At 36.6% G+C, this 18,054-nt stretch overlaps 1 protein-coding gene across 2 annotated transcripts in view; it reads right to left on the bottom strand.

Annotated features, from left to right (window-relative positions):
- Nucleotides 1–18,054, bottom strand: part of LOC101883438 (uncharacterized) — an 87,724-nt gene that overhangs the window by 47,237 nt on the left and 22,433 nt on the right. Inside the window, exon 9 of one of the 2 annotated variants that reach the window (XM_087307730.1) lies at nucleotides 5,044–5,155. The exons of the other annotated variant lie outside the window; for it this stretch is intronic. Coding sequence (XP_087163856.1) covers nucleotides 5,044–5,155 — 112 coding nt within the window. The remainder of the gene's footprint in view (nucleotides 1–5,043; nucleotides 5,156–18,054) is intronic. 2 annotated transcript variants of the gene reach the window in all.

Below are 18,054 nucleotides of genomic sequence, written 5' to 3'. Positions count from 1 at the left end.
TCCATATGAATATGGATCCAAGTATATGGGTATGAATGTATTCCTGATGGTAACGCCCCGGGTTCAGAGGAAGGCACAGGCTCCCAAAATTATCAAAACATGTGTATTTTATTATAATTACTCGCAAGGAAGAACACTGAAAGGACATGGGGTGAAAACAAGCAACAGACAAGACATCACGAGGAAAGATTACCGGACAAGGAACTAACTGAATACAGGGACTTAAATACAAAGGAGATGATGAACGGATTACATACAGGGGTGGGACACAGGTGGAGGTGATGAACATAATGACACATGGCGGGAACTGGAACAAAGGAGCATATGGGGAAAGGTCACATGATGAAAACAAACATACACGGAAGACTGGGTGTGACATTGACAGTCATGGTGATTCGAAGTTCCCAGATGAGCCTGTGCTATTTAGAGGTTGTTATCTGGAAATAACATACCTTGAAAGGTTGTGACTGACCAGCAAATATTAAGTATTAAGCCGTGTAAAAAAAATAAATATAAACTGAATTTAAATTCATTATGAGTATTAGCATTAGGAGAACTCCTGGTGCTAAGATAAAATGTTTTGTAAATATGGATCCAGTCCCCTTTAAGACTGTATTCAGAAGTCCACGTGACTGCACTTAGATATTTGCTGTATTGGGTTTAAATAAATATAAATCTCTCAGCAGGTACATTATATTATGCCTCCTGCACACAGGTCGCCATCAGGCAGTCATGTAAGGATGCTTCTTGCAGACAAAAAATGCTAGAGAGAAAGCATTTCTCCAGTTTCCCTCAGGGCAACTCAATAGTTCCTTTTCCTCAAATACATCCGATAAAAGTTTCATAAGCGGGCTGTTCTGTTAAGAGAGCCTGGCATATGTTCTTTTATATTAGCATTAAAGAAACGTTCCTCAACATGAGCTGCTCGTGACTCTTGAGGTCTCTGTGGTCTTCATTAGATCCGCCGGTGGAGCATCTTGCAAAACTCTGTTTTATAGGGCTGTGCTCGGCCGATCTCCATCATTATATTTTCATTTATAGTTTATAAAAGGGTCATTGACAAATCACATGGACAAAAAATCTCGATGGTGCTTTGGCTGAAGTCTTAAACTTTTTAAATGTTTTCTGTGGGCTCTAATCATAAAAAGTGCATGGAGCGAGCTAATGAATATAAAATGTGACTAAAATCGCTTTAAATAATATAGCTTATCATCTCACAATGCTATTCCAAAGTTCAAAAGTTGTAAGGCTGGCAAGTACGTATGTTTTGAGAAATTATGAAAAATAATTTATAGTAAATTAAGTTTGAATAATTAATATAATTTAATTCATCAAGGATGAGTATTTGTATGATTATATTACAAGGATAATATAGTATAAACTCTGCTCATTGAAATGAAAGAATTTTGTTATTTATTAGGCATTACTGTAAATGTATCACAGTTTCAACAATATAAAGTAGCAAAAGTAATAATGCCGAGTAATAATTAAGGGTGTAATGGATCAAGATTGATCTGTGATTTGTACGGATCACCACCCACGGTTCGGAACACACATGACCCATGGAGTAATACTTTTTTTTCTTTACTTAATTTATAAAGATCGCAGAGATTTCGCCTCTCTTGTCATTTAAATCGCATGGATGAAAGCATTTAGGCTTTCCTGTAAAATATAATGATGACGGAAGAAATTAAGGTAGGTTTTTTAGGATGTGGTAGGTTATTAAAGGTGTTTTCTATCACTACTTGTTTAGCCTGCATTAATGCATTCAGTGTAAGCTGAACGATTATTCATTATAAGATCGGGCTCTCAACACCAACGCAACATAAATTATTAATGATGGTGATTTGCAAATGTTTATTAATTCTTGGAATTGCTGCTTTCAAATCTGTGTTTGAAACACGCAAAATTGAAGAAAAAGATTCAGTCTGAATCACTGATGTTTATGGTAAAGATTAAAATCACCGTCATATGCATTTAACGACGCTCAAAAATGAAAGTCTTAGGCAGCAATTGCATTATTTAACCAATAGGTGTCGACAAACAGCAATCAAAAATAAGCCACTGAATAATTCTTCAAAAATGACTATCTAGCAATGAAACATGACGTTTTATGGGTGAATAACTGAATCATTTATTTAAAATAAGACTAAAAATAAATATGGGTTGTATGAATTATGTTAGATTTATACATTTAGAGTTATCAGCAACAGTAGTAGTAAGAGAGAATTTTACAGTACTGAATATTTTACATTTATTTTTATTAGCTGAATATTTCTTGATTTTATTTTAATAAAAATAACTGGTTCTGAGTTCTGTTTGTTAAAGCCAAATGGTGCTTGCAGTACTGTTTTTGCAATAATTGGAGAGCAAATCACATTTGTCTCCTCCTTTTTTTGGCTGATCCGAAAAATGGGTCAATCCATGACTAATAAAACATAATGTGATCCGAACCGTGAGATTTGTGATCTGTTACACCATTAGTAAAAATGCTGCAAATACAGCTTATCATCACAAGAATAACATACATTTTAAACTATATTAGTGAGATCTAATTAGATTTATGGGGCTCACGGTGGTGCAGTGGGTAGCACGATCGCTTCACATGAAAAAGGTCATTGGTTTGAGGCCCGGCTGGGTCAGTTGGCATTTCTGTGTGGAGTTTGCATGTTCTTCCTGTGTTGGCGTGGGTTTCCTCCAGGTGCTCCGGATTCCCCCACAGTCCAAAGACATGCGCTATAGTTGAATTGAATAAGCTAAATTGGTGGTAAACTATGTGTGTGAGTGAGTGTGTATGGGTGTTTCCCAATGTTGGGTTGTGGCTGGAAGTGCATCTGCTTGTGTAAAACATATGCTGGATAAGTTGCCGATTCATTCCTCTGTGGCGATTCCTGATTAATAAAAGGACTAAGTCGAAAAGAAAATGAATGAATGAATGACTAACTAGATTTTATATATAATAATATTATTACCAGTATTATACTTGTAATTATTTCTACTACTACTTATAATATTCATTCATTCATTTTCTTTTCAGCTTAGCCCCTTTATTAATCAGGGGTTGCCACAGCGGAATAAACCAACTTATCCAGCACACATTTTACACAGTGAATGCCCTTCCAGCTGCAACCCAACACTTGCAAACTACTTATAATAACCATAATATATTATTAATATCATAGCAATATTATACTAATAATGAATATTGACATATTAATACAAGAAACATTATTGCAGTTTCATCTGTGATTCTAAAATAAAATAATAGTGACCATTCGACCACCTTTAAATAGCTTTAAGATCTTACTGACTCCAAACTTTTCAACAGCAGTGTATCATCGCTCAACTTGTCATGCCAACTCCCCAAAGATAAAAAAAACACTTTATAGATAACAAGCTAGAACAAGCTAAAACTTTTAAGTTATACACAAATAAAAATAAAACAAAAGCATGTACAGTTCTCCAAGGTATAAACCAAATTTAATCTAAGCACAAACATGACAAATATTTTTCTTTATAGAGGCACTAGACCAACAGAACCGAGCTTGACTTCAATTGAAATTCATGTACTGATTTACCTTACATGATATGCTCAGAATAAAGGGTAATACTTTAGTTTAGGTACCAGCTCATGCTATTAACTACTGGCTTATTACCTGCCTATTATTAAGTTATTAACTGTTCATTAGTAGTTAGTATGATCTTATTCTGCATCCCTAATCCCACCCAAAACCTTAACCCAACGTCTACCTTACTATTAAAAAAACAGCTAATTAGTAGTTTAATAAGCTAGGAGAGGTAGTTAATGGTTAATTAACATTGTGAATTGTGACCTAAACTAAAGTATTACAAAATAAAGTTCAACCAGGTGGTTGTTATTACAGAATAAAGCCTGAAAGGCTTATCAGCAGCCAAACACGAAGCAGAATACTGTTGTATAAGCCTTATTACACAGCTTCTTGTCACAAAAACTTACAAATTAGACACAAATCATTGATCCAAGTTGGAATAGGTTGTTAACTCTTTAATTAAAAGCAAAGCGGATAGAAAAAACAGCTGACTGAAGCATACTGTACTAATCTATTTTATTCAGCAACAAGATCGCCAACCTGATTTCACCAAGTAGGTCAAGTTCCTGGATTAACATCTATGTTTATTCTGGAACAACATTCCAATCAGCCAATCAGAATATTAAGGGATACGTTTACAGTTTATGTTAAGTTTAGGCTTATGGTTAGGTTTATGCACTTCTACATGATTGTTATCCAACTATAATAAAAATCAATTTATGGTTGGGTTTAGGGGTAGGGAACAGGTATAGATTACATTTTTCCAACAAAAATGATGTTCCAGGATCATCATAGATAGTTAATCTAGGATTGCATCGTACGTGCATCACAAGATGGTGCCTAACAGTCACAGACAAGCATATGTGAACGTATTCACTGATGGTCAACAAATTACAAAGTTCCCGGATGAACCTGTGTTATCAACAGTTGTTATCTGGGAATAACAAATCTTGGAATGTTGCAACTGACCAATCAGAATCAAGTATTCCAGACAGCCATGTAATTATTTCAGATAAGCGGTTTTGGATTGTTTGGTGCCATCTTGTGACTGAATAATAAGTGGATTAGTGTCCGCTCTATCCAGCGTTTTTGTTTCTGCCAGCTTTGATTTAATTAAAGAAGTAATAAACTATTACAGCTCAGAACAGCTCAGTACCTGGATGTAAGCATATGGATGTGACGTATTTACTGACGGTTAAGAAGATTCAAAGTTTCCTAGATGAGCCTGTGTTATTTAGAGGTTCCTATCTGGGAATAACACACTTCAGATTGTTGTGACAGACCAATCAGAATAGAGTATTCCAGACAGCCGTGTGATAAGGTATTTTAAAACATGGTGCACAAAAGCACAGACATTACTCTGCATGTTTACAGACCAACTATTTATCAGTCAACTAAAGCGCTACTCAAAATGATGAACTATTTTGTTGAGTGTGCATTCTGGCAGGCTGCTTTATCTCCATATCACTCTTACCTCCTGAGAGAGGTGATGTGTTCATCAGAGAGACCGCCTTCCTCTTCATTTATAATCAACAGTTTGTCCTTCAGCTCTTTTGGTTGCACGGGGAAACTTTTCAGGAAAATATCTGTGGGGAAAATAAAGCACACAATAAAGTTAGATTCTTTTATCAAGACAAAAAATACCCCCCCCCCACCTCCAATGAAAAACTCCAAGAGCGTGTTTTGAAGACAAAAGGGTTGTGTGCTTAATTACCTCTCTAACCGGCGAGGGCCAGATGCGTGCTGATTTGCATTATATAAAAAAATAAATAAATAAAAAAAAACGTGAATTGATGGCAAGTTCATTTTAACTAACAAACCTAGCTGTGCTGAAGCTGCAAACAGAAGGAAGGTATGAATAATGGGAGCTGTGCAGGTTTGGATAACGCTCATTAGAGCAACATATTCACACTCTGATTGAGCAGCATCGGGTTCAAGGGTGCATTTACAACCTTAAGCCGCTTTTTCCTGTTTGCACTAACATGAAAACATGAAACGTGAAACCAATTAGCATTCACTCCTCTTTGGAGAGGCTGACAGTTTTAACTCGAGCAAGAAAATCCACATCTTAGGATGAATACCATCTTCATTGTTAGAATCAAAGGAGAACATGTAGCATTTATAAAAAAAAAACAATCAGCCTCATAATCACATTGACAGACTATCAGTATTAAAGGTGTTGTAAGAAAGTTTTTGACTCTTCTAAAGCATAAAAATACCATAATATGTTTGTAGATATTTAACCCAAGCATCCCGGCCAAATCCTCTCCACCAATCAGCTGGTGTGTGGTCTGGTGCAATATGACTGCTGTCGCGTCATCCAGGTGGATGCTGCACACTGGTGGTGGATGAGGAGATTCCTCCAAATGTGTAAAGTGCTTTGAGTGTCCAGAAAAATCGCTATTTAAATAAGGAATTATTATTATTATTATTATCATTATTATGTAGTGCATAAGTGCATAGTGTGCAGTGCTTCATTTGGGACATGCAGCTAGTGTTTGAGAGTTTTGTCAATACAACTTGCCATTGCCAAGACAACATATCTTGCTAAATCCTAAATCTGTCATAAACATGATTTTCAAGAGGCCATTATAATTGTCATTAATGTTTTTCTGACTTTTTTAGATGAACAAACTGAATTTACCATTAAAACGTCTTTAAGTATCAAAACTCTTTCAAATAACAGCGTCATTGATGTTTATCTTGAAATTAACTACAGTGACCCTGAACATGTAAACTTCACACAGATATGTCAACTGACCCAGCTGGGCTCGAACCAGCTACCTTCTTGCTGTAAGGTGGCAGTGCTAACGACTGAGCCACCGTGCCACCTATTTATTAAAATGACATTTGTTAAATAAATTCTTTGCTATGGAGTAAATATTATAATGAGTAAACATTTTGATGAGACTTTTGAATAACAAAGGCATTTAACTGAGTCTCTGAAGGGGCTGTTCCTCAAGGAGCTTTAAATTCTATACAAAAGCACTAACATATAATTTCGTCCTTGTGCTTTTATGTGCCACTTTAATAAAATTATATGGTTTTGCCTTATTTCTGAAGTGCATGATTGCACTGAACAACAGCTCCGAGCTGTAGGCACATTAACTAGGGCTTCAGCTTAGCACCAACCAAACCCCTCGCTCAACTTTTCAAGCTGTAATTACAGCTCCAATCATGGGTTCATCATTAGAAATGTATTTTTTAATATAAAAATGAAACATCCTTATGGGTGGTACATGTATAGCAAAACAACAAATTCAAATACATTGAAATGGTGGACGATGATTGCACTTTCTGCTTCATTTATAAAGACTTTGGATCCATTATTGTTCAAGGACTGGACTCAAGAGGTGCTTTCACTTCAAATCCATTAGCTACGGCTCTTTATAACGTCTGAAAGATCATTAAAAATGAGAGCGTACATATATAGTGGGTCCAAAAGTTCGAGACCATTAGTGAAAATGTAGTTTCACACCCTAAAAAAAATCATTACAAATGTATTATGTTGTTACAGTATTCAACAACACATCATTATTCACCATTTTTAAAGGTATCAAAAGCATCTTGTAATTCATGGTTAAAGTTCTGACCTTCTATACAAAGTTCGCATGTCTAGTAACACAAAACAGCAGAATATAATTAGTACTTATTTACTTGTATCATAAATCTTCCTGCTTAAATGTTCTTGAAAGGTTCTTCATTTAATAATGGCATGCACTTGAAAGTGAGGCCAGCTAGCGAAGTGCTACGCATGTAAACCTCACTTCTCTGACCACTTATGGTGCTCTAGCAACAGAAGCTAGAGGTCATGGCCTTTAGCCTCCTTGTCAGAGCAACCAACTCGCATACATAGAATCACCGGTTCAATCCCAGATTATTGCAGTAGGACCGGTGGGTTACATGTGTGGGCTCGTCCGGGATGGGAGTGAGGGTGTAACAGAGGCCAGCTAGCAAAGTGCTATGCAGGTAAACCTCACTCCACTGACCTCAAAAGGTGCTCAAGCGACAGACACTAGAGTCCATGGACTTTAGCCTCCTTGTTAGAGCAACTGACTCACACGCAATGAATCGCTGGTTTGATCCCGGCTCAGATTGGGTTGGGTGCAGTAGAACTAGTTCATCACACAAGGGGGCTCGTCCGGGATAGGTAAGGTTTAGGGGGGTGAGTGTAACGGAGGCCAGCTAGCGAAGTGCTATGCAGGTAAACCTCCCTCCTTTGACCTCAATAGGTGCTCTAGCGACAGACACTAGAGGCCATGGACTTTAGCCTCTTTGTTAGAGCAACCGACTCCTATACAAGAAATTGCTGGTTCGATTCCAGCTCAGAGCAAGTTGGGTGCAGTTGTACTGGTGGGTTACACAATCAAGGTCAAAAAACACTTTTCACATAATATACATTACAGCAAGTGGTCATTTCTCACTAACCATGCTTATTTTTTTGCCGTTTTAGCAGTAGGGCTAAATATGAAATCACAATACAATTTTCATTACAGCCAATATCGATAATCATCACTATATAAATATCAAATTATTTCAAGTTTAAAGGCAGATTTTTGCTTCTGAGTGACTTTAACCTACAATGTTATTGTCAGACCATTACAATAATGTTAAACATTTATATCATAATAACCGGTAAAATCACACATATCTGGTTACTATTATAATTGTATGAAAAAACATTAGCTTGATCATGTTAAATAAACTCTACTGTACAAATCGTCACCTAAGAATTATAAGGTTCTATCTGACATTTTTCAAAATTGAGTTATTGACATATTCTTACACCCTCTGCCAATGCATTGATCAAATGAACAGTTGGACGTGCAAAAACTTTCTTTAGTTAAACAAAGAGTAAACTGAAGTCATTGTGTTTGGGAACAGAAATGAGGTTCTCAAGGTGAATGCGTACCTTGGTCCTAAGGGTCAAACAACCAAAAATAAGGTCAAGAATCTTGGTGTGATTCTGGAGTCAGAAATGAGTTTTAGTAGTCATGTCAAAGCAATAGGTAAATCAGCATATTATCATCTCAAAAACATTGCAAGAATTAGATGCTTTGCTTCCAGTGAGGACTTGGAGAAACTTGTTCAAGCTTTTATCACCAGCAGATTGGATTACTGTAATGGACATCTTATTCTTGTTTATGTAAAGCACGTTGAATTACCATTGTGTATAAAATGTGCTACAGTATATAAATAAAGTTGCCTTATCTTGCCTTGCCTCACACTGTTAAAATGCTGGAACACGCAATCGATTTGTGTTGGAACAACATAAAGAAATTAAGTTAAAATAAAAATTAAATTTTTATTAAGTGGATCGAACATAAAACAATCGAGTACAACACCATTTCATCTGGTTTTAAATTAACGCCAAAGACGACTTTTCACACATGCTTGGATGATCTTTTTGCCACTTATCCACATAATGGTAATAATAAAGTCACACTCAGCTAATAAACAGTCTACAGTTGCTCGTTTCACATGACAAATCCACTAGAGGGCGCAAATCTACTAAATGCACAATGGAGTCTCCTTAAAAATCCTGAAACTTAGATTAGTTTCTATATAACTTAAAACAAGTCTCAAACTTTCAGTCATACCACACAAATGATATCCTAAGACATCAGTGACGATAATCTAAGAGGAGATAAAAAAAAATGCTAAAGCCTTTTCTCCTAGTATTACAGTATTTTATGTGAAAGCTCAATAAGATGTCTAAAACTCTGCTCAGATTTTCCGAGAAACCCATTAAAAGTAACAGATTTCAGGTCTCAGGTGAAATGTAAGAGCAACCTCTGAGCAATAAAACTTCTGGATAAAAGTGACGGCACTAATGATGGCTGTATGGCTGTATTAAAAGCCTCAACTGAGTCCTCAAAAGTATCCGGCAGCAAATTAGCCTTTGAGTTTGTCATATTATTAGGACATACCCTTTGCTAAATGATATCAAGACAGAAAATAAGTAGTCATAATGAGCATAATGGATCTGTTGTAAAACACAGTGAGGCATCTAAACAGACAGCAGTATGGTGGTCGAGAGAGCTTAACGTGCTGCAATTTAAGGGTGCTTTCACACTCGGTTCAATTGCCTAGACCAAACTCAAGTTCGATTGTCGGTCCCTTGCCACCTTCTTGGTTGGTTTGTGTTCACACCGGCTTTTTTCCTTCTGAACCCCGGTATGTTTGTATCACCAAGCTGCTGTTTTGTGCTAGGTGACTGCCACGAAAGCAAAGGGCCAAAATGGAGACGTCCGCATATTATTGCCATTCTATTTATTTTGTTACCAGAACCAAAATACAGAAAGCCACTTGCGTCTATCTGCTGCAAAAAAATAAAAATAAATAATAATAATAAAAAAACATTAAAAACATTTTGCATATAACGCAATGTATACAAAAGCCATTTTTGGTTCACTGTTTGCGCTGGGTCAGTCCCGCTTGTCAACAAGGTAGGTGATAAGCAGACACACACATGAACAAAGTTATGAAAACTATAGTTTGTTGTACAGTTGGCGGTTCACTTCCATTATTTGGTACAATTGCATTCATATCAGAGGTGAACCCAGAGTTTGTACGAACCGTACGCCAGACTATCTCTTTCAGGCGCACTCGGGTACGATTTACGGGTGCACACCCAAGTACAGAAGACATGTTCACTCTACTAAACGTACCACACTTTGACGTCAAGCGAATATGGGTGTGGACCAAAAGTGTTAGTGTGAAAGCTAAGGGTGTCAAAATTAATTGTTTCTTCGGTGCACCGCGATGCAGACGTGGACAATTCGGTTTCAGTTCAGTAATTATCATAACCGGTTATTATGTACTGACGTCATTTATCTCATTTGCGCTATGTCTCCGTAGCTTACTATGGCAAGGGAGGCGAGCTGGACAGTCTTTCACTGACACTTACAGCAGAAGCCCCTACTTCACTGCAATTGAGGATATGAAAGTGCTCCTTTTCTCTCTCTCTTTCTCTCGCCCATTTGACCTGCTGGCGTGACTTTTCCTCTCCTCTCGGCTGTTGCAGCGATACTTATGGATACAGACACAAGCGCGTGTGTGCAGAGTTTTCTCCAACGCGTCTATCATGGATCAGCTGTGATCGCGGCTGCTTTTTATCAGTGTTTATCAGCCCCAGAGCATTAGAGTCAATCACAGCCTATTCTCATTCTGTTGAGCGCATGACCAATAATAGGGGTGTAAGAACGAACTCACTAGAAAGGGCTCAGAAAGCAAGATATTTATATTAGTTTATTTGCTATAAATGCTCATGTTGTTCTGTGCATGTATTTGAGTTTTTAAAGGTACAGTTTATATATCTGACTGTTTGTATTAAAGGACAAAGATGTATTAGAAATAGTATATAAATATAAATATATTTGTACATTTTAATACAAGAATTGCTGTGATGTGAAGAAAATATAAAACTGTGTATGGAAAGCATCGCCAGTGCATCATGATGCACCAAGATATCAAATTGAACCTCATAATCGATATCATGATAATCGTAACCGAACCAAACCGTGAGACCAGTGTAGGTTCACACCTCTAGTGAAATCACCCTAAGAAAACACATGCAATTACAAAAAACTTCAACAAATTGATAAAAGATCTTCATCCATTTGACAGCACATGTATTGCAACTCGTCACAATGCAAACACATTTTTAAAAAACGCACTGCATTTTCTCACAACACAAACAATTTACAAAAACTTGCTGTTTTTTCTCACAACACTTGCAAATAGCACGGAACCTAACGGAAATGTTTCAAGGAGACCCTCAAATGTGACGGACCCAGCAATTTAAGTTATGGTTATTTAGTTCAGATAACATTAATAGTTCAATAATGTCTGGAAAATGATTTTAAAAATGTTTTAAAACCAAGAGTACAGACATTTTTAATGTTCTGAAAAGATTCGAAAATGTCTCCAAATCTTAACAGAAGCAATTGCAAATCTGTTCTGAGAACTAATTTTTGTTTTTAATAGCAAAATTGTTTTTATTTTGTTTAGCATTTCTCACTTTGCCTTCTTTAGAATTTCCTAGTTATAAAGTGAAGGTAAAACAAAAAATACACACCAACCAGTTGTGTGTATAATTGGCCTCTTGGCTATAACAGATCTAATTAAGGCTGTCAGTGAAAATCAACTAGACGTCTAGATATTAAAAACACTGATTAGACTTTACATGTGCAGTCATTCAACTGTGCACTGCAAAAAAAATGCTTGTCTTACATAAAATGTATTGCCTTGTTTCTAGTCCAAATATCAAAATAACTTTTAAATCAAGAAGCAATTTCTAAACAAGCACAAACTTTTAAACTTTTATTTAACATATTAATTATATATTTTATACATAAAGTTAAAATTAAGAAAGTTTTTCCATAAACAAACAAAACAATCTGCCACTGGGGTAAGCAAAAATGTCAAAAGCAGGGGTGCCCAAACTTTTTCTTATAAACAGCCAAAAAACAAACTTGATTGAGGCTAGTGGACCGAAGGTAAATATAGTTACCATGGGTAATTTCCTCATTTATTAAGTAAATATTTAAAAATAACTTGAAACATTGCCATATATCAACTAATAAAGTGCATATATATATATATATATATATATATATATATATATATATATATATATATATATATATATATATATATATATATATATATATATATTTATTTATTTATTTATAATTTTTTTTTTACATTGAACTTATTACAGTAAAAACAAAAACAATCTCATAATCAAATGAAGTTCCACAAGTTTTTGTCTTGACTTGCTCACCGATGTCTTCTGCTTAGTCCAGTGACAGTGTTTACATTTTATAAAATCTGACAATGTCTAATTAAAACCATTAATTCCAGTTTGCTGTAGCTCATTAATAAAACAAATAAAAATGGTCACATCAAATTAGAAATGAAGATCTCTGATGAAGGCATTTTACCCTCTTTACCCTCTTCACCTGCTTAGCCCATTGGCAGATTATTTTGCTTGAGTTTGCTTAAACTCATTTTAGTATATAATTTCTTAAAACATGACAATATTTTGCTTGTATAGAAAATGCTTCTTGATTTAAGTATTAAGTATAAGATATTCTGACTAGAAACGAGACCAAAACTCCAATTAAGAAAAGCATTTGTTGCACTGTGTATTAGTTTAGATTTGGACTATTCTCAGAAGTCTATTCTCACTGATTCGCTGATTGTTTTAGCCAAGAAGTCTATGTTTAGATGTCAACTAGACTTCTTTTAAACACAAAATAAATGCTGACTGTAGACCAGGAGTGCCCAAACTTTTTCACATAATGGGCCAAAAAACAAGTATCATTATGAGCCGTGGGCCGAATGTAAATATGTAACTATATTACATTAAAGTTGCTATGGGTAGTTTCCTAATTTATTTTATAATATTTAAAAATGAAAAAAAAATTCTAATCGTATTATTAGAGTATAACTTCTAAAATGATAACTTATTGCAATAACAACATAATATGGGAGTTTAAGCTGAATCTGTCTTTGTCCTGATTTGCTCACCAAAGTCTCTGCATTGTCCTCTATCCATCAGGTATGTACATTTAAACTAAATCTGATTAATTTACAATATTTAAATGAAACATTTAACTTTAATTAGTTTTTAACAATAAAGCAAACAAAAGATTACAATAGATTTGAAAAGACAATCTCTAAACAATCCCCATCAACCTCCCTCTCTTCTCAGAAGGGATGGTGGGTCAAATCAAAGGTTACTAGTTTGTTCTAGACACTCTGAACAAATCTAATAATGACCATTCAGACCACTAAATTACAAAAACAATCCCTCCGAGCTATGATCTCCTAATCATTTTGTTTATTTTTCCATTTGAGGGGTGGTAAAGTTTAACCAAAACTATACTACTTACAAACGAAAACCCAATTCACCTGAGACAAGTTGAAATGCGCAATCCCATAAATCCTCCATCACTATTTTTCAGAGCAACTTTAAGCTGTGTCTGCTACAGTGCGTCTGTGGAATAAATATATGGAATAATGAAGGCATAACATCTCTAACCTTCACTATGCAATGCAATGCTATGCTTCAGATACATAAACAATGCATTTTATAATACAGATATAGTAGATGTGCATGCGATGGGCATGCCACAACCGAAGAGCTCAATCACCCGACAATTCTCTATCCTTTTTCATGCAGTCGGGGGAGTTTTCTGCCTGAGTTATTACTGATCAACATGCAATATTCATCTGAGGAGGCATTATCATTTTGCCGAGCTCTGTAGCCCTTTGCCCCTTCGTGTTAGGCTGGCTGAGAGATAAATTGCCTGGGGGTTGCTCTGGGCCCTGATTGCCTACCGCCGCAACTTGTCAGAGACACAGGGATGAGGAAGAGGACACTTGGAAGGGAAGAGAAAGCTGACGCACAGGCTAGTAGGGTGCCATGCATTTTTCATACGCCTCCCTAATTGAGGCACCTGTGTTAGAAACTCACAGCTGTTTGCTGCTGCTGCTGTCTTCATTGTTCAGATTTACAGATTCAGATTCACTCGCTTTTGAAATCCGATCTCTTTTCTTCTTGAGCTGACGAGGCCTTGGTTTACTTCTTTGTGAAGGGCTTAGGTGAAAATTAAAAATAAAATGTGAAGTTTGTCGAACATGTTTTCATGGAAAAACTCTTAATGACTTTTTAAGTGCATTTTAGATAGTCCAAGAGACACAAACATTTAGCTTTTATTTCTACAACCCTAAATCAGAAAAAGTCGGGACAGTATGGAAAATGCAACTAAAAAGAAAGTAGTGATTTCTAAACTTATTTTGACTTTTTAAACATACTTTGATTCCATTGCAGACAATAAAAAAACATTATTTAATATGCTCCTCATGATTTTTTATTATTATTTTTTTCAAAATAAACACATATTCAAATTTTTGTTCTTGCGACACATTTTAAAAAACAGTTGGAACAGTATAGAGCTGAAGATCTTTGCCTGAACCCAATGGGACCCTACGGGTTCGGGTAGGTTCGGGTTTATTTTCTGGCTGGGCTTGGCTTGCACAGTAAACGAACAGTCATGTGATGCATTTCGATTAGCGCGAGAAAGTAATTAAATCATTTGTTACAACATTAAATTCCCTCCCTGCAAAGGTGAAACAAAAGATGACAGAGAAGTCAAAAAGAAAGAAATTTGACTGTGGTCAAGCCAGCCACCAGTTCAGAAAGAACCTGTCATTCTAGCCGCAAAGGTATTTCGGCGGTCGCTCATACACTGCGTACTACGGTAGGGCGCTAAACAGCACAGCAAGCTGACAGGGAAGGTGACGAGGCCACTCGCTACATTGAAACTGCTGTCATGGAAAATTAAATGAATGTTCTTGGTTGGTAAAAGATGAACAAACAATCCTACTAAAAAGTCCAGGTCAGAACTGTGCATCTCGGCCTAGAGCAGCAGCAGTGAAAGGGTGTTCAGTGCTACAGGACGCACCATCCTGAGCGCAGGACTGCGCTAAAACCCATTTACAGTGGATTCAATGTTCCTCCACAAAAAACACCTAGCCTAATCTTGGTGAGTACATTTTTTAATTATAAATAAATATTAATTAAGCCACAAAATCATAATGTAGACACAGTATATAGGCTTATGTTGGCATTAGGCTTTTCTTTTAATATTCAGCTTCATTGTCGCCTTAATTATAGATTGTGAAGAGAATTGCTGAAACAAATCGCGCAGAGCCTTTATCTTAATTTTGTTATTGCCAAATACCCGTCATAATTTTGAATTTATTTTAATTTAATTTATTAGGAAAGACTTATTTTTTATTGGTTTGTTGGCCAATTTAAAGGCTAAGTGTAGCCTATGTACCCAGGCTTATTTAGAGTGCTGAGATGTTAAGACGTTACAGAGGACTTATTTAATTTCTTTGTTCTAACTTCCAAGAGGCCTTTAGTCTATGTTTGTTACTAATAAATTATGTTAAAACATATAAATGACTCATTCTTGAAAAAAGGCAATAGAGCTGTGTGCCTGTGCACATTTGAATAATGTCGGGCTATAAATGGGTTCGGGCTTATAAAGCTGTCAATCAAAATGTAGCTGTCGGGCTCGGGCCGAATTCCGATTACAGCTCTAGAACAGTAAAGCATTTACTACTTTGCAATGTTGCCATTCCTTTGCACAACACTTAATGGACATTTAGGGACTGAAGACACCAAGTGATGAAGTGTTTCAGGTGTAATTTTGTCCCATTCTTCCTGTAAACAAGTCTTAAGGTGGGCAACAGATTCACTCCCTTTTGAAATATGATATTTTTACTGGGTGAGCTGACTTGGTGAGCTGATCAGATTCACTCCCTTTTGAAATCTGATCTTTTTACTTGGTGAGCTGACGGTGCCTTGGTTTATTTCTTTGTGAACTGCTTAGGTGAAATTTTTTTAAAAAGTGCAGTTTGCCAAACATGTTTTCAAGGAAAAGTCAACTTTGAATGAAGTTTTAAGTGCATTTTAGACAGTACAAGACACACAAAAAAATTATAAGAATATGGATTTAGATTTACTTTGTTTTGAAATCAAATCTTTTTTTCTTCATAGGCAGACGAGGCCTTGGTTTACTGATCTGTGAAGCTCTGAAAAAAAAAATGTTATTGAAATTCTTTGAAAATGCTTCTAGAAAGTGCTTTGGTAGAAAAAAACTAAAACTTGAACTTCATAAAAAATGCTTTCAGAGAAAATGCTTTAAATGCATTTTAGCAGAGTCCCTTTAAGGCAAGTCATTTCACTCGGCAGCCATCTTTGAAACGCCTCTCGGGCATGCAAGTGAAGAGAAGTTCCTATCTCTCTGAATGGGGAAACATCAATTTCTCTGTGTGTAAGCTTACTGTTAAACTTCATAGCTGGATTCATTAACAAAATGTAACCACTATATCTAACATCATGTTTGTAAACTCAAACAGAAAACTCAAGTTTTTTAGGTTGCCCAAGCTAATGCACACTCGAAGGTAACAAATTCATCACATCAACCTCCTTTATGGCTGTTCCTGAAGGATACCATTGGACATCATCCTGTCAACCAAACTACCCATGTAGCAAAGAAAACTGGCGCTTGGCATAAAGCTGGCACAGCAGGCATTCATCCGGCACTGGCATACAGCATGCACTGGGTTTGACAGAGGTGGAACCGTCTTTAAGGCGGCACACAAGACTTGGGCCAGAAGTCAAATGTAGTATTTGGCCCAGATGTTAAATGTTGATATGTGGGTCACGCAAGTTTGGCCTATCATGACCACAATTTAAAATCCATTTAAAGTATTTTTGAGTAAAGAAAAAATTCAACCAATCCAGTTGCTTCGAGTAGAAGCACACCCATAGTGTGCTTAAAGCACAAGGCTTTATGAGTTTATCAATTTGATTGCAGTGATGACACAACAACATAACTATATATGTAAATAGTCCAGTTCAGGCCCATTGATTATTGCCTTGGCTGAGACTTGGCCTAGATATTGTCCATGTTTGGCCTTTGTCTGGAAGCCAGACTTGATCCAGTCATGTACCATAATTCATTGCGGTATGTGGGCCAAGCAAAAGCTGATTGTCTGGGCCAGAGAAATATTGCTATGTAACTTCCCAGGTAGGAAAAGATTCTGGCCCAGATTTGGCATAAAGCTAGATCAGCAGGCATTCATTCGGCACTGGCATACAGCATTTGGGCCAAACATGGCCAGGGTTTAACAGAAGTGGCACTGTCTTTAAGGTGGCACATAAGGCTTGGGCCAGTTGTCAGGTGTAGCATTTGGCCCAAGTGTTAAAAATTTATATGTGGGCCACATAAGTTTGGCCTATCTTGACCCACATTTTAAATACATTTTAATTATTTTTGAGTTTAGAAAAAATTCTACCAATCCAGTTGCTTCGAGAAAAAGCATGCCCTTAGCACAATGAGTATGTGGCCCAACTGTTAAAAATTGATATTCGGGCCACATAAGTTTGGCCTATCGTGACCAACATTCATTCATTCATTCATTTTCTTGTCGGCTTAGTCCCTTTATCAATCCGGGGTCGCCACAGCGGAATGAACCGCCAACTTATCCAGCAAGTTTTTACGCAGCGGATGCCCTTCCAGCCGCAACCCATCTCTGGGAAACATCCACACACACACTCATACACTACAAACAATTTAACTTACCAGATTCACCTGTACCGCATGTCTTTGGACTGTGGGGGAAACCGGAGCACCCGGAGGAAACCCACGCAAAGGCAAACTCCACTACCTACTGCGCCACTGCCTCGCCCTCTTGATCAACAATTTAAATACATTTAAATTATTTTTGAGTAAAGAAAAGAATTCAACCACTTCGGTTGCTGTGAGAAAAAGCACACCCATAGTGTGCCTAAAGCACAATGCTTCATGGGTTTAACAATTTCATTGCAGTCGTGACAAACCAACATATCTGGCCCAGTTCAGGCCCATGGGTTATTGCCTTGGCTGAGACTTGGCCC

This window comes from Danio rerio, chromosome 23 (genome assembly GCF_052040795.2).
Source record: "Danio rerio strain M-AB ecotype USA chromosome 23, GRCz13ab, whole genome shotgun sequence".
In the NCBI taxonomy this organism is placed as follows: Eukaryota; Metazoa; Chordata; class Actinopteri; order Cypriniformes; family Danionidae; genus Danio; species Danio rerio.
This window is presented reverse-complemented; position numbering and strand designations above follow the sequence as displayed.